The sequence below is a fragment of the Heptranchias perlo genome, assembly GCF_035084215.1.
Source record: "Heptranchias perlo isolate sHepPer1 chromosome 15 unlocalized genomic scaffold, sHepPer1.hap1 SUPER_15_unloc_1, whole genome shotgun sequence".
Lineage (NCBI taxonomy): Eukaryota > Metazoa > Chordata > Chondrichthyes > Hexanchiformes > Hexanchidae > Heptranchias > Heptranchias perlo.
The window spans coordinates 1,558,328-1,583,771 of NW_027138214.1; the positions used below are offsets into that span (position 1 = coordinate 1,558,328).

The 25,444-nt window shown below is 60.9% G+C and overlaps 1 protein-coding gene across 1 annotated transcript in view; it reads left to right on the forward strand.

The window, feature by feature from the left end:
- Window positions 1-25,444, forward strand: part of btk (Bruton agammaglobulinemia tyrosine kinase) — a 354,337-nt gene that overhangs the window by 177,506 nt on the left and 151,387 nt on the right. Inside the window, 1 exon segment of the mRNA XM_067976821.1 lies at window positions 20,146-20,227. Within this exon segment, the coding sequence (XP_067832922.1) occupies window positions 20,146-20,227 (82 nt within the window).

Below are 25,444 nucleotides of genomic sequence, written 5' to 3' on the forward strand. Positions count from 1 at the left end.
AGGAGGTGGGATAACAAGGAGAGTGGGAGAGGGATGGGAAGGGGAGAGGGAGGGGGAGAAGGACGGGAAGGGGAGAGGGGGAGGGGGTTAGTGTGAGGGCGAGGGAGGGAATGGGAGAGAGGGAGAGGAAGGGGAGGGGGAGGGTGACAGCATGAGCGAGAGGGGTAGGGGAGAGGGAGGGAGAGTGTAGAGGGAGGGGAAGGGGGAGATGGAGGGGGATGGGGAGAGGGAGATGGAGAGGGAGAGTGAGGGAGGGGGAGAGGGAGGGGAAGGGGGAGGTGGATAGGGAGGGAGAGGAGAGAGGAAGAGGGAAGGGGAGGGGGGGATAGCGAGGGAGAGGTAAGGAGTGGGAGGGGGAGAGGGAGCGAGAGGGGGAGAAGGAGAGGGAGGGGAGGGGAAAGGGAGAGGGATGGGGAGAGGGAGGGGTGAGGGAGAGGGAAGGGGCACGATGGAGAGAGGGAGAGAGATGTGGAGAGGGGGAGAGGGAGGGGAGAGAAACAGGGAGGGGGAGGGATGGTGAGAGGGAGAGGGAGGTGAGAGGGGGAGAGGGAGGTGAGAGGGGGTGAGGGAGGGGAGGGGAGAGGAATAGGGAGGGGGATAGCGAGATGGAGAGGGAGAGAGTGGGGGAGAGAGAGCAGGAGGGGAAGGGGGAGAGGGAGGGGAGGGTGAGGGGGAGGTGGGATAGCGAGAGGGTGAAGGGGAGAGGGAGGAGAAGGGGATAAGGAAAGGGAGAGGGAGGGGGAATAGGAAACTGGACAGGGAGGGAGAGGGAAGAGGGGGGAGAGGGAGAGGATCGGAAGGGGAAGGGGAGAGGGGGAGGGTAATAGAGGGCGAGGGAGAGGGAGGGAATGGGAGAGAGTGAGATGGCGGGGAAGGGGAGAGGGAGCAGGAGAGGGAGGAAGTGGGGGAGAAGGGGGGTGTGGGATAGGCCGAGAGGGAGAGGGAAGGGGAGAGTGAGAGGGAGAGGGAGGGAGTGGGGGAGAGGGAGAGAGAGGGGGAGGGGAGAGGGAGGAGTGGGGGAGAGGGAGAGGGAGTGGCAGGGGGAGGGGGAATAGCGAGAAGGAGAGGGGGAGGGAGGAATTGGGGGAGGGGGAGAGGGAAGGAAAGGGGCGAGGGAGAGGGAGGGGGTAGATGGTGAGGGAGTGGGATAGCAAGAGGGAGAGGGAGGGAGGTAGAGGGGGAGAGGAGAGAGAGGGGAGAGGGAGGGGTGAGGGAGGGGGAGTTGAGCGGGGGAGAGGGAGGTGAGGGGAGAGGAATTTGGAGGGGGATAGCGAGAGGGAGAAAGAGAGAGGGAGAGGGAAGGAATGGGAGAAAGGGAGAGGGAAGGGAAGAGGGAGAGGTAGGGAAGGGGGAGAGGGAGGGGAGGCTGAGAGGGAGGTCGGAGAGGGACTGGATGGGGAGAGGAAAAAGGAGAGGGAGGAGGAGGGAGATAGTGAGAGGGAGAGGGAGGGAGTGAGGAAGAGGGAGGGGATGGGGAGACAGAGTGGGAGAGGGAGGGAACGGGGAGCGGGAGGATGATAGCGAGAGGAAGAGGGAGAGGGAAGTAGAGAGGGAGGGGAGACGGAGGGGGATAGTGAGGGGTAGTGGGGAAGAGGGAGAGGGAGGGAGAAGGTGAGAGGGAGGGGAAGGGAGGGGGAGAGGGTGAGGTAGGGGAAAAGTGAGGGGGAGAGGGCGATGGAGAGGGAGAGAGAAGTAGCGGGGGAGGGAGGGAAGACGGAGGGGGATAGTGAGAGGGAGAGGGGGAGAGGGAGGTATAAGGTGAGAGGGAGGGGTGGGGAGAGAGCAAGAGGGTGATGGAGGGGGAAAGGGAGGGGGCTAGGGAGAGGGAGGGGGCGAGAGTAGGGGAGAGGGAGGGGAAGGGGGAGATGGAGATTTGGGGAAGGGGAGACAGAGAGGGAGGGGGAGAGGGAGAAGGAGAGTAAGTAGAGGCTGAGAGGGAGTAGGAGGGGAGATGGAGGGGGATAGTGAGAGGGAGAGGGAGAGAGAGAGGTAGAAGGTGAGAGGGAGGGGAGAGGAGAGAGGGAGAGGGTGAGCGACGGGGAAAGGGTGGGGGATATGGAGAGGGAGGGAGGGAGTCAGGGGGGAGAGGGAGGGGAACGGATAAGGAGAGGGAGGGGGAGAGGGACAGGGAAGGAGAGGGAGGGAGAGGGGGAGAGGGAGAGGGAGGGAGAGGGATAGAGGGAAGGGGAAGAGGGATGGGAGAGGGAGGGAATGGGAGAGAGTGAGATGGCGGGGAAGGGGAGAGGGAGCGGGAGAGGGAGCGGGAGAGGGAGGAAGTGGGGAGAAGGGAGGAGGGATAGGCGGAGAGGGAGAGGGAAGGGGAGAGTGAAAGGGAGAGGGAGAGAGAGGGGGAGGGGAGAGGGAGGAGTGGGGGAGATGGAGAGGGAGGGCAGGAGGAGAGAGAGGGTAGAGGGAGGGGCATGGGATAGCGAGAGGGAGGGGGAGGGGGAAGTGAGCAGGGGAGAGGGAGAGGAGCGGAGAGGTATATGGAGGGGGATAGCGAGAGGGAGAGCGAGAGAGTGGGGAAGAGGAAGAGCGAGGGGGAGAGGGAGAGGGATGGGAAGGGGTGAGGGAGAAGGAGAGGGAAGGTGAGATGGAGAGTGGGAGAGAGGGGGATACTGAGATGGAGAGGGAGGGAGAGGGAGGGGAAGGGGAGACAGAGAGGGAGAGGGAGGGGAGGGGGACGGGGACGTGGAGGGGGAGAGGGAGGGTGATAGCAAATGGGAGAAGGGTAGGGGAGAGGGAGGGAGAGTGGGGTGGGAGGGGAAGGCGAAGAGGGAGGGAGATTGAGAGAGAGAGAGAGAGACGGAGAGGGAAATTGAGGGAGTGGGAGGGAGGGGGAAGGGAGGGTGGGGGAAGGGGCAGATGAGAGGGTGGGAGTGGGAGAGAGGCAGGAGGAGGGGGAGAAGGAGGGGGAGAGACGGGAAAGAGGGAGGGAGAGGGGGAGAGGGAGGGAATGCGAAAGAGGAGAGGAAGCGGGAGAGGGAAGGTGAGAGGGAGGGGGATAGCGAGAGGGAGAGGTAAGGAGAGGGGAAGAGGGAGTATGAGGGGGAGACAGGCATAGGGAAGGAAGAGGAGAGGGAGTGGGAGAAAGAGGGGAAGGGGAGAGGGGGAGGGGAGAGGGATGTGGAATGGGTGAGAGGGAGGAGAGAGGGAGGGGGAGCGATGGGGAGAGGAAGAGGGAGATGAGAAGGTGAGAGGGAGGTGAGGGGGATAGCGAGAGGGAGTGGGGGAGAGGGAGAGGGAGGGGAAGGGGGAGAGGGAAAGGTAAGGGGAGAGGCAGAGGGAGGGTGAGGGGGAGACAGGCAGAGGGAAGGAAGAGGAGAGGGAGTGGGAGAAAGAGTGGAAGGGGAGAGGGAGCGAGAGGGGGAGGGGAGATGGAGAGGGATGTGGAGAGGGGGAGAGGGAGAGGGAGGGGGAAGGGGCAAAGGAGAGGGAGTGGGAGAGAGGGAGGGGGAGGGGAGAGGGAGGGCAAGAGGGGAGAGGGAGAGGGAGGGAGAGGGAAAGAGAGAAAGTGGGAGAGGGAAGGAATGGGAAAGAGGGAGAAGAGGCGGGAGAAGGAGGGGGATAGCGAGAGGGAGAGGTAAGGAGAGAGGGAGAGTGAGAAGGAGGGTGAGGGGGAGATGGAGAGGAAGGGGAGGGGAGAGGGAGAGGGATGTGGAGGGGGGGAGGTGAGAGGGAGGGGGAGGGATGGGAAGAGGGAGATGGAGGTGGGAGGGGAAGGGGAGAGGGAGGGGAGGGATGGGAAGAGGGAGATGGAGGTGGGAGGGGAAGGGGAGAGGGAGAGGTAGGGAAAGGGGGAGAGGGAGGGGAGGGTGAGAAGGAGGTGGGATAACAAGGAGAGTGGGAGAGGGATGGGAAGGGGAGAGGGAGGGGGAGAAGGACGGGAAGGGGAGAGGGGGAGGGGGTTAGTGTGAGGGCGAGGGAGGGAATGGGAGAGAGGGAGAGGAAGGGGAGGGGGAGGGTGACAGCATGAGCGAGAGGGGTAGGGGAGAGGGAGGGAGAGTGTAGAGGGAGGGGAAGGGGGAGATGGAGGGGGATGGGGAGAGGGAGATGGAGAGGGAGAGTGAGGGAGGGGAAGGGGGAGGTGGATAGGGAGGGAGAGGAGAGAGGAAGAGGGAAGGGGAGGGGGGGATAGCGAGGGAGAGGTAAGGAGTGGGAGGGGGAGAGGGAGCGAGAGGGGGAGAAGGAGAGGGAGGGGAGGGGAAAGGGAGAGGGATGGGGAGAGGGAGGGGTGAGGGAGAGGGAAGGGGCACGATGGAGAGAGGGAGAGAGATGTGGAGAGGGGGAGAGGGAGGGGAGAGAAACAGGGAGGGGGAGGGATGGTGAGAGGGAGAGGGAGGTGAGAGGGGGAGAGGGAGGTGAGAGGGGGTGAGGGAGGGGAGGGGAGAGGAATAGGGAGGGGGATAGCGAGATGGAGAGGGAGAGAGTGGGGGAGAGAGAGCAGGAGGGGAAGGGGGAGAGGGAGGGGAGGGTGAGGGGGAGGTGGGATAGCGAGAGGGTGAAGGGGAGAGGGAGGAGAAGGGGATAAGGAAAGAGAGAGGGAGGGGGAATAGGAAACTGGACAGGGAGGGAGAGGGAAGAGGGGGGAGAGGGAGAGGATCGGAAGGGGAAGGGGAGAGGGGGAGGGTAATAGAGGGCGAGGGAGAGGGAGGGAATGGGAGAGAGTGAGATGGCGGGGAAGGGGAGAGGGAGCAGGAGAGGGAGGAAGTGGGGGAGAAGGGGGGTGTGGGATAGGCCGAGAGGGAGAGGGAAGGGGAGAGTGAGAGGGAGAGGGAGGGAGTGGGGGAGAGGGAGAGAGAGGGGGAGGGGAGAGGGAGGAGTGGGGGAGAGGGAGAGGGAGTGGCAGGGGGAGGGGGAATAGCGAGAAGGAGAGGGGGAGGGAGGAATTGGGGGAGGGGGAGAGGGAAGGAAAGGGGCGAGGGAGAGGGAGGGGGTAGATGGTGAGGGAGTGGGATAGCAAGAGGGAGAGGGAGGGAGGTAGAGGGGGAGAGGAGAGAGAGGGGAGAGGGAGGGGTGAGGGAGGGGGAGTTGAGCGGGGGAGAGGGAGGTGAGGGGAGAGGAATTTGGAGGGGGATAGCGAGAGGGAGAAAGAGAGAGGGAGAGGGAAGGAATGGGAGAAAGGGAGAGGGAAGGGAAGAGGGAGAGGTAGGGAAGGGGGAGAGGGAGGGGAGGCTGAGAGGGAGGTCGGAGAGGGACTGGATGGGGAGAGGAAAAAGGAGAGGGAGGAGGAGGGAGATAGTGAGAGGGAGAGGGAGGGAGTGAGGAAGAGGGAGGGGATGGGGAGACAGAGTGGGAGAGGGAGGGAACGGGGAGCGGGAGGATGATAGCGAGAGGAAGAGGGAGAGGGAAGTAGAGAGGGAGGGGAGACGGAGGGGGATAGTGAGGGGTAGTGGGGAAGAGGGAGAGGGAGGGAGAAGGTGAGAGGGAGGGGAAGGGAGGGGGAGAGGGTGAGGTAGGGGAAAAGTGAGGGGGAGAGGGCGATGGAGAGGGAGAGAGAAGTAGCGGGGGAGGGAGGGAAGACGGAGGGGGATAGTGAGAGGGAGAGGGGGAGAGGGAGGTATAAGGTGAGAGGGAGGGGTGGGGAGAGAGCAAGAGGGTGATGGAGGGGGAAAGGGAGGGGGCTAGGGAGAGGGAGGGGGCGAGAGTAGGGGAGAGGGAGGGGAAGGGGATAAGGAAAGGGAGAGGGAGGGGGATAGTGAGAGGGAGGGGGCGAGAGTGGGGGAGAGGGAGGGGAAGGGGGAGATGGAGATTTGGGGAAGGGGAGACAGAGAGGGAGGGGGAGAGGGAGAAGGAGAGTAAGTAGAGGCTGAGAGGGAGTAGGAGGGGAGATGGAGGGGGATAGTGAGAGGGAGAGGGAGAGAGAGAGGTAGAAGGTGAGAGGGAGGGGAGAGGAGAGAGGGAGAGGGTGAGCGACGGGGAAAGGGTGGGGGATATGGAGAGGGAGGGAGGGAGTCAGGGGGGAGAGGGAGGGGAACGGATAAGGAGAGGGAGGGGGAGAGGGACAGGGAAGGAGAGGGAGGGAGAGGGGGAGAGGGAGAGGGAGGGAGAGGGATAGAGGGAAGGGGAAGAGGGATGGGAGAGGGAGGGAATGGGAGAGAGTGAGATGGCGGGGAAGGGGAGAGGGAGCGGGAGAGGGAGCGGGAGAGGGAGGAAGTGGGGAGAAGGGAGGAGGGATAGGCGGAGAGGGAGAGGGAAGGGGAGAGTGAAAGGGAGAGGGAGAGAGAGGGGGAGGGGAGAGGGAGGAGTGGGGGAGATGGAGAGGGAGGGCAGGAGGAGAGAGAGGGTAGAGGGAGGGGCATGGGATAGCGAGAGGGAGGGGGAGGGGGAAGTGAGCAGGGGAGAGGGAGAGGAGCGGAGAGGTATATGGAGGGGGATAGCGAGAGGGAGAGCGAGAGAGTGGGGAAGAGGAAGAGCGAGGGGGAGAGGGAGAGGGATGGGAAGGGGTGAGGGAGAAGGAGAGGGAAGGTGAGATGGAGAGTGGGAGAGAGGGGGATACTGAGATGGAGAGGGAGGGAGAGGGAGGGGAAGGGGAGACAGAGAGGGAGAGGGAGGGGAGGGGGAGAGGGAAGGTGATAGCGAGAGGGAGAGGGAAGTAGAGGGGGAGAGGGAGTGGAGACGGAGGGGGATAGTGAGGGGGAGAGGGAGAGGGAGGGAGAAGGTGAGAAGGAGGGGAAGGGAGAGAGGGTTGGGGAGGGGGTAAGAGAGGGGGAGAGGGCGAGGGAGGGAGTGAGAGGGGGAGAGGGAGGGGAAGGGGATAAGGAAAGGGAGATGGAGGAGGATAGGGAGAGGGACACGGTGGAAGAGGAGAGAGGGAGGGAGGGTGAGAGGGAAGGGGGAGAGGGGAAGGGGGATAGTGAGAGGGCGAGGGAGAGGGAGGGAATAGGAGAGAGGGAGATGGCGGAGAAGGGGAGAGGGGGCGGGAGAGGGAGGAAGTGGGGGAGAAGGGGAGGGATAGGCTGAGAGGGGAGAGGGAAGGGGGGATGGGAGGGAGTGGGGGAGAGGGAGAGAGAGGGGGAGGGGAGAGGGAGGGGAAGGGGGAGAGGAAGGGGAAGGGGGAGAGGGGAAGAGGGGGGAGAGGGAGGAGTGGGGGAGAGGGAGAGGGAGGGCAGGAGGAGAGGGAGGGGGAGAGGGAGTGGCAAGGGGAGGGGGATAGCGAGAGGGAGAGGGAGGGTGGGAAGGGGGAGTGGGAGGGAAAGGGGGCGAGGGAGAGGGGGGGAGGTAGAGGCGGAGATGGAGGGAGAGGGGAGGTGGAAGGGAGAGGGAGGGGATAGCAAGAGCGAGAGGGAGGGGGAGGGGAAGGGGAGAGGGAGGGGAAGGGAGAGAGGGAGAGTGTGAGTTAGGGGCAAAGGGAGGGGCATAGGGAGAGGGAGAAGGAGAGGGAAGTAGAGGGGGAGAGGTTGGGAGAAGTTGAGAGGGAGAGGAAGGGAGTGAGGGAGAATGAATAGGGAGAGGGACAGGGAGGGAGAGGCGGAGGGGAGAGGAAGGGGGAGAGGGGAGGGGGATAGCGAGAGGGCGAGGGAGAGGGAGGGAATGGGACAGAGGGAGATGGCGGGGAAGGGGAGAAGGGGTGGGAGAGGGAGGAAGTGGAGAGGGGAGGGGGGATCGACCGAGAGGGAGAGGGAAGGGGAGAGTGAGATGGAGAGGGAGGGAGTGTGGAACAGGGAGAGAGGGGTGAGGGGAGAGGGAAGAGTGGGGGAGAGGGAGGGCAGAAGAAGAGGGAGGGGGAGAGGGAGTGGCAGGGGTTAGGGCAGAGGGAGAGGGGGAGAGGGAGGGGGATAGCAAGAGGGAGAGGCGAGGGGAATAGGAGGTGGAGGGGGTTAGCGAGAGGGCGAGGGTTAGGGAGGGAATGGGAAAGAGGAAGAGGGTGGGGTAGGGGAGTGGGAGAGGGAGGAAGTGCGGGAGAGGGGGGGAGGGATAGGCTGAGCGGGAGAGGGAAGGGGAGAGTGAGAGGGAGAGGGAGGGAGTGGGTATCAGGGAGAGAGAGTGGGAGGGGAGAGGGAGGAGTGGGGTAGAGGGAGTGGGAGGGCAGGAGGAGATGGATCGGGAGCGGGAGGGGGATAGCAAGAGGGAGGGGGTAGAGGGGGAGGGAGGAAAAATGGGGCGAGGGATAGGGAGGGAGGAGGGGGAGGGAGGGGAGAGGGAGAATGAGGGGAATGGGAGAGGGAGGCAGAGGAGGAAAGGGAGGGGAAGAGAGAGAGGGAGAGGGAAGGGGATAAAAGGGGAGAGAGAGGGAGGAGGGACAGGTGGGGAGAGAGGGGCGAGAGTGAGGGAGAGGGAGAGGGGGAGAGGGAGATGGAGAGGTGGGGGAGTGGAAGAGGGAGTGGGAGGGGGAGAGGGACGGGGAGGGGGAGTGGGAGGGTGATAGCGAGAGGGAGAGGGGTAGGGCAGAGGGAGGGAGAGTGGGAGAGGGAGGAGAATGGGGAGAGGGAGACAGAGAGGGAGACTGAGGGAATTGGGGAGGGGGAAGGGAGGGGAAGGGAGGGAGGGGGAAGGGGAGAAGGAGAGGAAGAGGGAGGGAGTGGGTGAGAGGGTGGGGGAGGGGGAGAGGGAGAGGGAGGGAATGGGAAAGAGGGAGAAGAAGCGGGAGAGGGAAGGGGAGAGGGAGCAGGATAGCGAGAGGGAGGGTAAGTTGGAGATGGGCAGAGGGAAGGGAGGGGAGAGGGAGTGGGAGAAAGAGGGGAAGGGGAGAGGAAGGCGAGGGGAGAGGGAGGTGGAGAGAGGAGGATGGAGGGGAGTGGAAGAGGGAGGAATGGGGAGTGGGAGAGAGGGGAGGGAAGAGGGAGAAGGAGGGGATAGCGAAAGGGAGAGGGAGGCAGTGGAGGAGGGGGGGTGATAACGAGAGGGAGAGGGGTAGGGTAGAGGGAGGGAGAGGGAGAGGAAGGGGAGAGGGAGGGGAATGGGGAGTGGGAGACAGAGAGGGAGAGTGAGGGAGGGGGAAGGTAAGAAGGGGGAAAGGGAGAAGGAGAAGGAGAGGGAGGGGGAGAGGGAGGGTGAGAAGGAGAGGGAGAGGGAGGGACAAGGGGAGAGGGAGGGACAAGGGGAGAGGGAGGGACAAGGGGAGAGGGCGGGAACGGGAAAGAGGGAGTGAAAACGGGAGAGGGAAGGGAAGAGGGAGGGGGATACTGAGAGGGTGAGGTAAGGAGAGGAGGAGAGGGAGGGACAAGGGGAGAGGGAGGGAACGGGAAAGAGGGAGTGAAAGCGGGAGAGGGAAGGGAAGAGGGAGGGGGATACTGAGAGGGTGAAGTAAGGAGAGGAGGAGAGGGAGGGTGAGTGGGAGACGTGCAGAGGGAAAGGAGAGGAGAGGGAGTGGGAGAAAGAGGTTAAAGGGAGAGGGAGCGAGAAGGGGAGAAGGACAGGGAGGGGAGGGGAGAGGGAGGGCAATAGCGAGAGGGAGAGGGAGGGAGTTGGGGAGAGGGAGAGAGAGCGGGAGGGGGATAGCGAGAGGGAGAAGGAGAGGGAGGGGAAGAGGGAAAGGTAGAGGGAGAACGAGGGGGAGAGGGAAAGGGAGGGAGTGGGGGAGAGGGAGAGGGGGAGGGAGGAAATGGGGGAGGGGGTAAGGGGGAGAGCAAGGGTGATAGGAAGAGGGAGGGAGTGGGGGTCTGGGAGAGGGAGGGAGTGGGAGAGTGGGTAAGGGAAGGGGAGGGGAGAGGGAGAGGGAGGAAGTGGGGGTGAAGGGGGAGAGGAGAGGGAGGGGAGGGGGAGAGGGAGCTGGCAACGAGCGGGAGAGGGAGGCAATGGGAGAGAGGGAGCGGGTGGAGGAGGGGAGGGGGAGGAAATGGGGGAGGGGTGAGAGGGAGAGGAAGGGTAATAGGAAGAGGGAGCGAGTGGGGGTGTGGGAGAGGGAGGGAGTGAGAGTGGGAAAGGGAGGGGGAGGGGAGAGGGAGAGGGAGGAGGTGGGGATGATGGGGGAGGGGAGGGGAGAGGAGAGGGAGCTGGATAGCGAGAGGGAGGGAATGGGAGGCAGGGAGAGGGCGGACGAGAGGGAGAGGGAGCAGAAAAGGGATGAAGTGGGGGAGAGGGGGGAGGGATAGGCGAAGAGGGAGAGGGAGTGAGTGGGGCAGAGGGAGGGGGAGAGGGAAAGGGAGGGGCATGGGAGAGGGAGGGGGATAGCGAGAGGGAGAGGGGGAGAGGGAGAGGGAGAAAGTGGGGGAGAGGGAGGGGAGAGTGTGAGGGAAAGTGGGAGAGGGAGGGGGAGGGGAGGGGGAGAGGGAGGGTGATAGCAAATGGGAGAAGGGTAGGGGAGAGGGAGGGAGAGTGGGGTGGGAGGGGAAGGCGAAGAGGGAGGGAGATTGAGAGAGAGAGAGAGAGACGGAGAGGGAAAGTGAGGGAGTGGGAGGGAGGGGGAAGGGAGGGTGGGGGAAGGGGCAGATGAGAGGGTGGGAGTGGGAGAGAGGCAGGAGGAGGGGGAGAAGGAGGGGGAGAGACGGGAAAGAGGGAGGGAGAGGGGGAGAGGGAGGGAATGCGAAAGAGGAGAGGAAGCGGGAGAGGGAAGGTGAGAGGGAGGGGGATAGCGAGAGGGAGAGGTAAGGAGAGGGGGAGAGGGAGTATGAGGGGGAGACAGGCATAGGGAAGGAAGAGGAGAGGGAGTGGGAGAAAGAGGGGAAGGGGAGAGGGGGAGGGGAGAGGGATGTGGAATGGGTGAGAGGGAGGAGAGAGGGAGGGGGAGCGATGGGGAGAGGAAGAGGGAGATGAGGAGGTGAGAGGGAGGTGAGGGGGATAGCGAGAGGGAGTGGGGGAGAGGGAGAGGGAGGGGAAGGGGGAGAGGGAAAGGTAAGGGGAGTGGGAGAGGGAGAGGGAGGGTGAGGGGGAGACAGGCAGAGGGAAGGAAGAGGAGAGGGAGTGGGAGAAAGAGTGGAAGGGGAGAGGGAGCGAGAGGGGGAGGGGAGATGGAGAGGGATGTGGAGAGGGGGAGAGGGAGAGGGAGGGGGAAGGGGCAAAGGAGAGGGAGTGGGAGAGAGGGAGGGGGAGGGGAGAGGGAGGGCAAGAGGGGAGAGGGAGAGGGAGGGAGAGGGAAAGAGAGAAAGTGGGAGAGGGAAGGAATGGGAAAGAGGGAGAAGAGGCGGGAGAAGGAGGGGGATAGCGAGAGGGAGAGGTAAGGAGAGAGGGAGAGTGAGAAGGAGGGTGAGGGGGAGATGGAGAGGAAGGGGAGGGGAGAGGGAGAGGGATGTGGAGGGGGGGAGGTGAGAGGGAGGGGGAGGGATGGGAAGAGGGAGATGGAGGTGGGAGGGGAAGGGGAGAGGGAGAGGTAGGGAAAGGGGGAGAGGGAGAGGGAGGGGAGGGTGAGAAGTAGGTGGGATAACAAGAAGGAGAGTGGGAGAGGGATGGGAAGGGGAGAGGGAGGGGGAGAAGGAGGGGAAGGGGAGAGGGGGAGGGGGTTAGTGTGAGGGCGAGGGAGGGAATGGGAGAGAGGGAGAGGAAGGGGAGGGGGAGGGTGACAGCATGAGCGAGAGGGGTAGGGGAGAGGGAGGGAGAGTGTAGAGGGAGGGGAAGGGGGAGATGGAGGGGGATGGGGACAGGGAGATGGAGAGGGAGAGTGAGGGAGGGGGAGAGGGAGGGGAAGGGGAGGTGGATAGGGAGGGAGAGGAGAGAGGGAGAGGGAAGGGGAGGGGTGGATAGCGAGGGAGAGGTAAGGAGTGGGAGGGGGAGAGGGAGCGAGAGGGGGAGAAGGAGAGGGAGGGGAGGGGAAAGGGAGAGGGATGGGGAGAGGGAGGGGTGAGGGAGAGGGAAGGGGCACGATGGAGAGAGGGAGAGAGATGTGGAGAGGGGGAGAGGGAGGGGAGAGAAACAGGGAGGGGGAGGGATGGTGAGAGGGAGAGGGAGGTGAGAGGGGGAGAGGGAGGTGAGAGGGGGTGAGGGAGGGGAGGGGAGAGGAATAGGGAGGGGGATAGCGAGATGGAGAGGGAGAGAGTGGGGGAGAGAGAGCAGGAGGGGAAGGGGGAGAGGGAGGGGAGGGTGAGGGGGAGGTGGGATAGCGAGAGGGTGAAGGGGAGAGGGAGGAGAAGGGGATAAGGAAAGGGAGAGGGAGGGGGAATAGGAAACTGGACAGGGAGGGAGAGGGAAGAGGGGGGAGAGGGAGAGGATCGGAAGGGGAAGGGGAGAGGGGGAGGGTAATAGAGGGCGAGGGAGAGGGAGGGAATGGGAGAGAGTGAGATGGCGGGGAAGGGGAGAGGGAGCAGGAGAGGGAGGAAGTGGGGGAGAAGGGGGGTGTGGGATAGGCCGAGAGGGAGAGGGAAGGGGAGAGTGAGAGGGAGAGGGAGGGAGTGGGGGAGAGGGAGAGAGAGGGGGAGGGGAGAGGGAGGAGTGGGGGAGAGGGAGAGGGAGTGGCAGGGGGAGGGGGATAGCGAGAAGGAGAGGGGGAGGGAGGAATTGGGGGAGGGGGAGAGGGAAGGAAAGGGGGGAGGGGGAGAGGGAAGGAAAGGGGCGAGGGAGAGGGAAGGAAAGGGGCGAGGGAGAGGGAGGGGGTAGATGGTGAGGGAGTGGGATAGCAAGAGGGAGAGGGAGGGAGGTAGAGGGGGAGAGGAGAGAGAGGGGAGAGGGAGGGGTGAGGGAGGGGGAGTTGAGCGGGGGAGAGGGAGGTGAGGGGAGAGGAATTTGGAGGGGGATAGCGAGAGGGAGAAAGAGAGAGGGAGAGGGAAGGAATGGGAGAAAGGGAGAGGGAAGGGAAGAGGGAGAGGTAGGGAAGGGGGAGAGGGAGGGGAGGCTGAGAGGGAGGTCGGAGAGGGACTGGATGGGGAGAGGAAAAAGGAGAGGGAGGAGGAGGGAGATAGTGAGAGGGAGAGGGAGGGAGTGAGGAAGAGGGAGGGGATGGGGAGACAGAGTGGGAGAGGGAGGGAACGGGGAGCGGGAGGATGATAGCGAGAGGAAGAGGGAGAGGGAAGTAGAGAGGGAGGGGAGACGGAGGGGGATAGTGAGGGAAGTGGGGAAGAGGGAGAGGGAGGGAGAAGGTGAGAGGGAGGGGAAGGGAGGGGGAGAGGGTGAGGTAGGGGAAAAGTGAGGGGGAGAGGGCGATGGAGAGGGAGAGGGAAGTAGCGGGGGAGGGAGGGAAGACGGAGGGGGATAGTGAGAGGGAGAGGGGGAGAGTGGGGGAGAGGGAGGGGAAGGGGGAGATGGAGAGTTGGGGAAGGGGAGACAGAGAGGGAGGGGGAGAGGGAGAAGGAGAGTAAGTAGAGGCTGAGAGGGAGTGGGAGGGGAGATGGAGGGGGATAGTGAGAGGGAGAGGGATAGAGAGAGGTAGAAGGTGAGAGGGAAGGGAGAGGAGAGAGGGAGAGGGTGAGCGACGGGGAAAGGGTGGGGGATATGGAGAGGGAGTGAGGGAGTCAGGGGGGAGAGGGAGGGGAATGGATAAGGAGAGGGAGGGGGAGAGGGACAGGGAAGGAGAGGGAGGGAGAGGGGGAGAGGGAGAGGGAGGGAGAGGGATAGAGGGAAGGGGAAGAGGGATGGGAGAGGGAGGGAATGGGAGAGAGTGAGATGGCGGGGAGCGGGAGAGGGAGCGGGAGAGGGAGGAAGTGGGGAGAAGGGAGGAGGGATAGGCGGAGAGGGAGAGGGAAGGGGAGAGTGAAAGGGAGAGGGAGAGAGAGGGGGAGGGGAGAGGGAGGAGTGGGGGAGATGGAGAGGGAGGGCAGGAGGAGAGAGAGGGTAGAGGGAGGGGCATGGGATAGCGAGAGGGAGGGGGAGAGGTAGAGGGAGGGGGTAGATGGAGAGGGAGTGGGATAGCAAGAGGGAGAGGGAGGGGGAAGTGAGCAGGGGAGAGGGAGAGGAGCGGAGAGGTATATGGAGGGGGATAGCGAGAGGGAGAGCGAGAGAGTGGGGAAGAGGAAGAGCGAGGGGGAGAGGGAGAGGGATGGGAAGGGGTGGGGGAGAAGGAGAGGGAAGGTGAGATGGAGAGTGGGAGAGAGGGGGATACTGAGATGGAGAGGGAGGGAGAGGGAGGGGAAGGGGAGACAGAGAGGGAGAGGGAGGGGAGGGGGAGAGGGAAGGTGATAGCGAGAGGGAGAGGGAAGTAGAGGGGGAGAGGGAGTGGAGACGGAGGGGGATAGTGAGGGGGAGAGGGAGAGGGAGGGAGAAGGTGAGAAGGAGGGGAAGGGAGAGAGGGAGAGGGTTGGGGAGGGGGTAAGAGAGGGGGAGAGGGCGAGGGAGGGAGTGAGAGGGGGAGAGGGAGGGGAAGGGGATAAGGAAAGGGAGATGGAGGAGGATAGGGAGAGGGACACGGTGGAAGAGGGGAGAGGGAGGGAGGGTGAGAGGGAAGGGGGAGAGGGGAAGGGGGATAGTGAGAGGGCGAGGGAGAGGGAGGGAATAGGAGAGAGGGAGATGGCGGAGAAGGGGAGAGGGGGCGGGAGAGGGAGGAAGTGGGGGAGAAGGGGAGGGATAGGCTGAGAGGGGAGAGGGAAGGGGGGATGGGAGGGAGTGGGGGAGAGGGAGAGAGAGGGGGAGGGGAGAGGGAGGGGAAGGGGGAGAGGAAGGGGAAGGGGAAGAGGGGGGAGAGGGAGGAGTGGGGGAGAGGGAGAGGGAGGGCAGGAGGAGAGGGAGGGGGAGAGGGAGTGGCAAGGGGAGGGGGATAGCGAGAGGGAGAGGGAGGGTGGGAAGGGGGAGTGGGAGGGAAAGGGGGCGAGGGAGAGGGGGGGAGGTAGAGGCGGAGATGGAGGGAGAGGGGAGGTGGAAGGGAGAGGGAGGGGATAGCAAGAGCGAGAGGGAGGGGGAGGGGAAGGGGAGAGGGAGGGGAAGGGAGAGAGGGAGAGTGTGAGTTAGGGGCAAAGGGAGGGGCATAGGGAGAGGGAGAAGGAGAGGGAAGTAGAGGGGGAGAGGTTGGGAGAAGTTGAGAGGGAGAGGAAGGGAGTGAGGGAGAATGAATAGGGAGGGGGATAGGGAGAGGGACAGGGAGGGAGAGGCGGAGGGGAGAGGAAGGGGGAGAGGGGAGGGGGATAGCGAGAGGGCGAGGGAGAGGGAGGGAATGGGACAGAGGGAGATGGCGGGGAAGGGGAGAAGGGGTGGGAGAGGGAGGAAGTGGAGAGGGGAGGGGGGATCGACCGAGAGGGAGAGGGAAGGGGAGAGTGAGATGGAGAGGGAGGGAGTGTGGAACAGGGAGAGAGAGGGGGAGGGGAGAGGGAAGAGTGGGGGAGAGGGAGGGCAGAAGAAGAGGGAGGGGGAGAGGGAGTGGCAGGGGTTAGGGCAGAGGGAGAGGGGGAGAGGGAGGGGGATAGCAAGAGGGAGAGGCGAGGGGAATAGGAGGTGGAGGGGGTTAGCGAAGAGGGCGAGGGTTAGGGAGGGAATGGGAAAGAGGAAGAGGGTGGGGTAGGGGAGTGGGAGAGGGAGGAAGTGCGGGAGAGGGGGGGAGGGATAGGCTGAGCGGGAGAGGGAAGGGGAGAGTGAGAGGGAGAGGGAGGGAGTGGGTATCAGGGAGAGAGAGTGGGAGGGGAGAGGGAGGAGTGGGGTAGAGGGAGTGGGAGGGCAGGAGGAGATGGATCGGGAGCGGGAGGGGGATAGCAAGAGGGAGGGGGTAGAGGGGGAGGGAGGAAAAATGGGGCGAGGGATAGGGAGGGAGGAGGGGGAGGGAGGGGAGAGGGAGAATGAGGGGAATGGGAGAGGGAGGCAGAGGAGGAAAGGGAGGGGAAGAGAGAGAGGGAGAGGGAAGGGGATAAAAGGGGAGAGAGAGGGAGGAGGGACAGGTGGGGAGAGAGGGGCGAGAGTGAGGGAGAGGGAGAGGGGGAGAGGGAGATGGAGAGGTGGGGGAGTGGAAGAGGGAGTGGGAGGGGGAGAGGGACGGGGAGGGGGAGTGGGAGGGTGATAGCGAGAGGGAGAGGGGTAGGGCAGAGGGAGGGAGAGTGGGAGAGGGAGGAGAATGGGGAGAGGGAGACAGAGAGGGAGACTGAGGGAATTGGGGAGGGGGAAGGGAGGGGAAGGGAGGGAGGGGGAAGGGGAGAAGGAGAGGAAGAGGGAGGGAGTGGGTGAGAGGGTGGGGGAGGGGGAGAGGGAGAGGGAGGGAATGGGAAAGAGGGAGAAGAAGCGGGAGAGGGAAGGGGAGAGGGAGCAGGATAGCGAGAGGGAGGGTAAGTTGGAGATGGGCAGAGGGAAGGGAGGGGAGAGGGAGTGGGAGAAAGAGGGGAAGGGGAGAGGAAGGCGAGGGGAGAGGGAGGTGGAGAGAGGAGGATGGAGGGGAGTGGGAGAGGGAGGAATGGGGAGTGGGAGAGAGGGGAGGGAAGAGGGAGAAGGAGGGGATAGCGAAAGGGAGAGGGAGGCAGTGGAGGAGGGGGGGTGATAACGAGAGGGAGAGGGGTAGGGTAGAGGGAGGGAGAGGGAGAGGAAGGGGAGAGGGAGGGGAATGGGGAGTGGGAGACAGAGAGGGAGAGTGAGGGAGGGGGAAGGTAAGAAGGGGGAAAGGGAGAAGGAGAAGGAGAGGGAGGGGGAGAGGGAGGGTGAGAAGGAGAGGGAGAGGGAGGGACAAGGGGAGAGGGAGGGACAAGGGGAGAGGGAGGAACAAGGGGAGAGGGCGGGAACGGGAAAGAGGGAGTGAAAACGGGAGAGGGAAGGGAAGAGGGAGGGGGATACTGAGAGGGTGAGGTAAGGAGAGGAGGAGAGGGAGGGTGAGTGGGAGACGTGCAGAGGGAAAGGAGAGGAGATGGAGTGGGAGAAAGAGGTTAAAGGGAGAGGGAGCGAGAAGGGGAGAAGGACAGGGAGGGGAGGGGAGAGGGAGGGCAATAGCGAGAGGGAGAGGGAGCAGAAAAGGGATGAAGTGGGGGAGAGGGGGGAAGGATAGGCGAAGAGGGAGAGGGAGTGAGTGGGGCAGAGGGAGGGGGAGAGGGAAAGGGAGGGGCATGGGAGAGGGAGGGGGATAGCGAGAGGGAGAGGGGGAGAGGGAGAGGGAGGAAGTGGGGGAGAGGGAGGGGAGAGTGTGAGGGAAAGTGGGAGAGGGAGGGGGAGGGGAGAGGGAGGGGGAATAGCAAGAGGGAGAGGGAGGGAGTGGGGAGAGGGAGGGGAGAGGGAGGGGAAGAGAGGGGGCGAGAGAGGGAGGGGGAGATGGGGGGAGAGATGGGGGGAGAGAGAGGGGATTGGGAGGGGGCGAGGGAGGGGGAGAGTGGAGAGGGAGTGAGAGGGAGAGTGGATAGATAGAGGGTGGGAGGGGGAGATGGAGAGGGTGGGAGGGAGTGGAGGGGAATGGGAGGGGAAGAAGGAGTGGAAGGGGAGAGGGAGGCAGAGGGCGAGGAGAGGAGGGGAATGGGAGAGGGAGGGGATAGCATGAGGGAGAGGGAGGGAGGGAAGAGGGAGAGGGAGGGGAGACGGAGGGAGATTGTGAGAGTGACGGGGGGAGGGAGACTGAGGGAGAGAGGGAGAGGGAGGGGTAGGGGAAAGAGAGGGGGAGCAGGATGAAGGGAGAGGGGAAAGGGAGGGGAGAGGTTGAGGGAGGGGGAGAGGGGAGGGAGAGGGGGAGAGGGAGGGGAGAGGGAAAGGGAGACGGAGGGGGATAGTGAGAGGGACAGGGGGAGGGAGAATGAGGGAGGGGTGGGGAGAGGGAGAGGAAGGGCCAGAGGGAGAGGGAGGGAGAGGGGGATAGGGAGGGTGATCACGAGAGGGAGAGGGGGAGCGAAGGAGAGGGGGAGAGAGAGCAGAAGGGGAGAGGGAGATGGAGGGGGATAGTGAGAGGGACAGGGGGAGAGGGAAATGGAGGGAGAGGGGGAGAGGGAGGGGTAGGGGAGAAGAAGAAGGAGAGAAAGGAGGTGGGGGAGAGGGAGGTGGTTAGCGAGAGGGAGAGGAAGAGGGAGGGTGAGAGGGAGGGGGAGATGGAGCGGGAGGTGCAGGCCCTCGGGGGTCCTGTTGCTCTGCACCTAGTGCCCGGGGGGCTACCCAATTCGTGGCCCTATTCCTAGTCTGAGGGGCTCCAGGCCAGCATCATGGCCTGGAGAACTCCCCCTCAGTGGGCCCACTTCCACCATTTGCGGGCCTGCTAGTTGTCATGGCAACTGTTAGCTGGGACAGGGGAGCCCCCGGCGTTGGAGGGACCCTGACCTGCTCCCGGACTCAACTTCCCTCAACGCCACTGTAAAGGGGGAAGGGAGCGGGCGGGCTCCTGGAGGCTCAGCCCCTTAGAAGGTCTGGGGAGAGGGATTTGCAAAGAGACTTGGGATTGTTAAAAGCTTCTTCAAATGTTCTTGTTTATGAGCCCCTTTGCACTGAGATATTGGGGGCGAATGGGCTGATAAGGCTCTGGATAGCCGCCCCCCTCACAGTCGGCCTGGAGCAGAGAAAAGCCAGAGGCCCAGCCCCGAGAGTCAACCCAAACCATGACCCAAACCATGACGTGAACCGTGACCCGAACCCGACCCAAACCATGACCCGAACCCGACCCGAACCGTGACCCGAACCGTGACCCGAACCATGACCCGAACCCGACCCAAACCATGACCCGAACCGTGACCCGAACCGTGACCCGAACCGTGACCCGAACCATGACCCGAACCGTGACCCGAACCCGACCCAAACCATGACCCTAACCATGACCCGAACCGTGACCCGAACCGTGACCCGAACCGTGACCCGAACCGTGACCCGAACCCGACCCGAACCGTGACCCGAACCGTGACCCGAACCGTGACCCGAACCATGACCCGAACCCGACCTGAACCGTGACCCGAACCGTGACCCGAACCCGACCCGAACCATGACCCGAACCATGACCCGAACCCGACCCGAACCATGACCCGAACCGTGACCCGAACCCGACCTGAACCGTGACCCGAACCGTGACCCGAACCCGACCCGAACCATGACCCGAACCGTGACCCGAACCCGACCCAAACCATGACCCGAACCGTGACCCGAACCCGACCCGAACCATGACCCGAACCGTGACCCGAACCCGACCCGAACCATGACCCGAACCGTGACCCGAACCGTGACCCGAACCGTGACCCGAACCCGACCCAAACCATGACCCGAACCGTGACCCGAACCGTGACCCGAACCATGACCCGAACCGTGACCCGAACCCGACCCAAACCATGACCCGAACCATGATGCGAACCGTGACCCGAACCATGACCCGAACCATGACCCGAACCATGACCCGAACCGTGACCCGAACCCGACCCAAACCGTGACCCGAACCATGATGCGAACTGTGACCCGAACCATGACCCGAACCCGACCTGAACCGTGACCCGAACCGTGACCCGAACCCGACCCGAACCATGACCCGAACCGTGACCCGAACCCGACCCGAACCATGACCCGAACTGTGACCCGAACCCGACCCGAACCATGACCCGAACTGTGACCCGAACCCGACCCGAACCGTGACCCGAAGCGTGACCTGAACCCGACCCGAACCGTGACTCGAACCCGACCCGAACCGTGACCCGAAGCGTGACGCGAACCCGACCCGAACCATGACCCGAACTGTGACCCGAACCCGACCCGAACCATGACCCGAACTGTGACCCGAACCCGACCCGAACCGTGACCCGAAGCGTGACCCGAACCCGACCCGAACCATGACCCAAACTGTGACCCGAACCCGACCCGAACCATGACCCGAACCATGACCCGAACTGTGACCCGAACCCGACCCGAACCGTGACCCGAAACGTGACCCGAACCCGACCCGAACCATGACCCGAACTGTGACCCGAACCCGACCCGAACCATGACCCGAACTGTGACCCGAACCCGACCCGAACCGTGACCCGAAGCGTGACCCGAACCCGACCCGAACCGTGACTCGAACCCGACCCGAACCGTGACCCGAACCTTGACCCAAACCTTGACTCGAACCCGACCCGAACCATGACCCAAACCCAACCCGAAGCGTGACCCGAACCGTGACCCGAACCAGACCCGAACCATGACCCGAACCCGACCCGAACCGTGACCCGAAGCATGACCCGAACCGTGACATAAACCATGATGCGAACTGTGACCCGAACCGGGACCCGAACTGTGACCCGAACCGTGACCCAAAGCATGACCCGAACTGTGACCCAAACCGCAGGAGAGTGATGGAACGGGGTCCTGAGGTGAAACCGGCCAGCCCAGCAAGCCAATAATTCGCTGTAGCCATTGGCAGGGTTAAGCTGAGGAATGTTTGAGTGCTTTCATGCTTTTGCGCGATTTTTATGCCGGGTTTCAGTCATGCTGTGACCTCTTCTTCCACAGATCGTGTATGACGAGGGCCCTCTCTACGTGTTCGCCAAGAACGAAGATGTGCGGAAGCAGTGGATCAAAGAGCTGAACAGCAGTTACGTGCCGCCATTTTCTAACTTGCCTCGCCTCTCGTTTAAGTTTGTGTAATGTCAGACCCTGACCCCATTTTTGCATCTGCCCGCCTGATTACAACTACAACAACTTGCATTTATACAGCACCCTGAAGGTAGTAAAACATCCCGAGGCACTTCACAGGTGCGATTATCAGATAATATTGGCACTGAGCCACGTAAGGAGATATTAGGACAGGTGACCAAAAGCTTGGTCAAACATGCAGATTTTAAGGAGCGTCTTAAAGGAGGAGAGGGAGAGGCGGAGAGGTTTAGGGAGGGAATTCCAGAGCTTAGAACCTAGGTAGCTGAAGGCTCGACCGGCAATGGTGGAGCGATTAAAATCGGGGATGGACAAGAGGCCTGAATTGGAGGAGTGCAGTGATCTCGGAGGGTTGTAGGGCTGGAGGAGGTTACAGAGATAGGGAGGGGTGAGGCCATGGAGGGATTGGAACACGAGGATGAGAATTTTGAAATCGAGGCGATGCTGGACAGGGAGACAATGTAGGTCAGCGAGCACAGGAGTGATGGGTGAACGGGACTACAATACGGGCAGCAGAATTTTGTATGAGCTGAAGTTTATGGAGGGTGGATGACAGGAGGCCAGCCAGAAGACCATTGGAGTGTGATAGAATACTCTCCACTTGCTTGGATGAGTGCAGCTCCAACAACACTCAAGAAGCTCGACACCATCCAAGATAAAGCAGCCCGCTTGATTGGCACCCCATCCACCACACTAAACATTCACTCCCTTCACCACCGGCGCACAGTGGCTGCAGTGTGTACCATCCACAGGATGCACTGCAGCAACTCGGCAAGGCTTCTTCGACAGCACCTCCCAAACCCGCGACCTCTACCACCTAGAAGGACAAGAGCAGCAGGCGCATGGGAACAACACCATCTGCACGTTCCCCTCCAAGTCACACACCATCCCGACTTGGAAATATATCGCCGTTCCTTCATCGTCGCTGGGCCAAAACCCTGGAACTCCCTTCCTAACAGCACTGTGGGAGAACCGTCACCACACGGACTGCAGCGGTTCAAGAAGGCGGCTCACCACCACCTTCTCAAGGGCAATTAGGGATGGGCAATAAATGCCGGCCTCGCCAGCGACGCCCACATCCCGAGAACGAATAAAAAAAAATAGTCGGATGTGGAGGTAATGAAAGTCATGGATGAGAGTTTGAGCAGCAGGTGAGCTGAGGCAGTGGTGGAGACGGGTGATATTACAGAGGTGGAAGGATGCGGCCTTGGTGATGGAGCAATATGAGGTTGGAAGCTCAGCTCAGGGTGGAATAGGATGCCGAGGTTACAAAGGGGGTGATTTTAAACCCCAAGAACTTGTGGGTTGGGAGCGGGTTGGAGTTGAAAATAGTTTTTTTTTTGGGTCGCAACCGCAAAATTTTCGGACTTTGGATTCCCAGTGGGAAGCCTGTACTTTTACACACCGACGGTAAACCCGGAAATAAAGCCGGGTTGCGGTCGCGACCCAAAAACAAGTATTTTCAACACCCACTCTCCCCCAACCCACCCGATCTTGGGGTTTAAAATCACTCCCAAAGAGTCTGATTACCAGCAGTTCCTGCTCTCGTCAACTGATCGCGGGCACTATGAGTCATGAGGCGGCCATTTCCAGCGATAATTAAAGGGATCCTCGGGCGGAGCTCTTGGAGACATTTATTTCGGGAAGTCACTTGTGCGTTTTCCAGTTTAAGGGATTTGAAAGCTTGCGTCGTTGTTGCTGTAAGTTCCGCACTCATGTTTTAAACTGCTCTCCCATGGCCCTCACTGGAGAGGGGGTCTGCAAAAGGGGGCAATTGGAACAGGCACATTTTGAAAGCCATCTGTAGTCTAGGCAGCCCATTGCCCTGTGATTGATTGCAGGAGCTCTGTGGCCCTTTACGCTTTAAATCCCCTTCTCTCTCGCCTATGGATGCAGAACACATCAGCACACTTTGCACCCAGAGTTGGTCAGGTGAGAACGACAGGAAAATGTTGTACCACAACTCACTGTCTTTTGCATGTAATTATAAATTGCCAGCCATATTTCGGCAGATGTGTAATATGGCGAAAGTGGCAGAAACGGGAGGGATGAATTCCTGCCATTGTGATAATCGGCAGTGTGTTAATCTGTGTGATAATCGGCAGTGTGTTAATCTGTGTGATAATCGGCAGTGTGTTAATCTGTGTGATAATCGGCAGTGTGTTAATCTCTGTGATAATCGGCGGTGTGTTAATCTCTGTGATAATCGGCAGTGTGTTAATCTGTGTGATAATTGGCAGTGTGTTAATCTCTGTGATAATCGGCAGTGTGTTAATCTGTGTGATAATCAGCAGTGTGTTAATCTCTGTGATAATCAGCAGTGTGTTAATCTCTGTGATAATTGGCAGTGTGTTAATCTCTATGATAATCAGCAGTGTGTTAATCTCTGTGATAATTGGCAGTGTGTTAATCTGTGTGATAATCGGCAGTGTGTTAATCTCTGTGATAATCGGCGGTGTGTTAATCTGTGTGATAATCAGCAGTGTGTTAATCTCTGTGATAATCAGCAGTGTGTTAATCTCTGTGATAATCGGCAGTGTGTTAATCTCTGTGATAATTGGCGGTGTGTTAATCTCTGTGATAATTGGCAGTGTGTTAATCTCTGTGATAATCGGCGGTGTATTACTCTCTATGATAATCAGCAGTGTGTTAATCTCTGTGATAATTGGCAGTGTGTTAATCTCTGTGATAATCGGCGGTGTGTTACTCTCTATGATAATCAGCAGTGTGTTAATCTCTGTGATAATTGGCAGTGTGTTAATCTCTGTGATAATCGGCAGATAATTCAGAACAGATCTAGCAGCTCAAAACTGGACATCCATGAGGCGCTGTGGGCCATCAGCAGCAGCAGAATTGTATTCCAGCACAATCTGTAACCTCATGGCCCGGCATATTCCTCACTCTACCATTACCAACAAGCCAGGGGATCAACCCTGGTTCAATGAGGAGTGTAGAAGAGCATGCCAGGAGCAGCACCAGGCGTACCTAAAAATGAGGTGCCAACCTGGTGAAGCTACAACTCAGGACTATATGCATGCTAAACAGTGGAAGCAACATGCTATAGACAGAGCTAAGCGATTCCACAACCAACGGATCAGATCAAAGCTCTGCAGTCCTGCCACATCCAGTCGTGAATGGTGGTGGACAATTAAACAACTAATGGGAGGAGGAGGCTCTGCAAACATCCCCATCCGCAATGATGGCGGAGTCCAGCACTTGAGTGCAAAAGACAAGGCTGAAGCGTTTGCAACCATCTTCAGCCAGAAGTGCCGAGTGGATGATCCATCTCGGCCTCCTCCCGATATCCCCACCATCACAGAAGCCAGCCTTCAGCCAATTCGATTCACTCCACGAGATATCAAGAAACGGCTGAGTGCACTGGATACAGCAAAGGCTATGGGCCCCAACAACATCCCAGCTGTAGTGCTGAAGACTTGTGCTCCAGAACTAGCCACACCTCGAGCCAAGCTGTTCCAGTACAGCTACAACACTGGCATCTATCCGACAATGTGGAAAATTGCCCAGGTATTTTCCTGTCCACAAAAAGCAGGACAAATCCAATCCGGCCAATTACCGCTCCATCAGTCTACTCTCATTCTTCAGCAAAGTGATGGAAGGTGTCGTCGACAGTGCTATCAAGCAGCACTTACTCACCAATACCCTGCTCACCGATGCTCAGTTTGGGTTCCGCCAGGAGCACTCGGCTCCAGACCTCATTACAGCCTTGGTCCAAACATGGACAAAAGAGCTGAATTCCAGAGGTGAGGTGAGAGTGACTGCCCTTGACATCAAGGCAGCATTTGACCGAGTGTGGCACCAAGGAGCCCTCGTAAAATTGAAGTCAATGGGAATCAGGGGGAAAACTCTCCAGTGGCTGGAGTCATACCTAGCACAAAGGAAGATGGTAGTGGTTGTTGGAGGCCAATCATCTCAGCCCCAGGGCATTGCTGCAGGAGTTCCTCAGGGCAGTGTCCTAGGCCCAACCATCTTCAGCTGCTTCATCAATGACCTTCCCTCCATCATAAGGTCAGAAATGGGGATGTTCGCTGATGATTGCACAGTGTTCAGTTCCATTCGCAACCCCTCAAATAATGAAGCAGTCCGAGCCCACATGCAGCAAGAACTGGACAACATCCAGGCTTGGGCTCATAAGTGGCAAGTAACATTCGCACAGAAAAGTGCCAGGCAATGACCATTTCCAACAAGAGAGAGTCTAACCACCTCCCCTTGACATTCAACGGCATTACCATCGCCGAATCCCCCACCATCAACATCCTGGGTGTCACCATTGACCAGAAACTTAATTGGACCAGCCATATAAATACTGTGGCTACAAGAGCAGGTCAGAGGCTGGCTATTCTGCGGCGAGTGACTCACCTCCTGACTCCCCAAAGCCTTTCCACCATCTACAAGGCACAAGTCAGGAGTGTGATGGAATACTCTCCACTTGCCTGGATGAGGGCAGCTCCAACAACACTCAAGAAGCTCAACACCATCCAGGACAAAGCAGCCCGCTTGATTGGCACCCCATCCACCACCCTAAACATTCACTCCCTTCACCACTGGCGCACAGTGACTGCAGTGTGTACCATCCTGTGGAATTACCATCCTGTGGATGGTACACACTGCAGTCACTGTGCGCCAGTGGTGAAGGGAGTGAATATTTAGGGTGGTGGATGGGGTGCCAATCAAGCGGGCTGCTTTGTCCTGGATGGTGTCAAGCTTCTTGAGTGTTGTTGGAGCTGCCCTCATCCAAGCAAGTGGAGAGTATTCCATCACACTCCTGACTTGTGCCTTGTAGATGGTGGAAAGGCTTTGCTCTCGAGGCAGTACAAAGAAGGTTCACTCGGTTAATCCCGGGGATGAGGGGGCGGACATATGAGGAGAGGTTGAGTAGATTGGGACTCTACTCATTGGAGTTCAGAAGAATGAGAGGCGATCTTATTGAAACATATAAGATTGTGAAGGGTCTTGATCGGGTGGATGCGGTAAGGATGTTCCCAAAGATGGGTGAAACTAGAACTAGGGGGCATAATCTTAGAATAAGGGGCTGCTCTTTCAAAACTGAGATGAGGAGAAACTTCTTCACTCAGAGGGTGGTAGGTCTGTGGAATTTGCTGCCCCAGGAAGCTGTGGAAGCTACATCATTAAATAAATT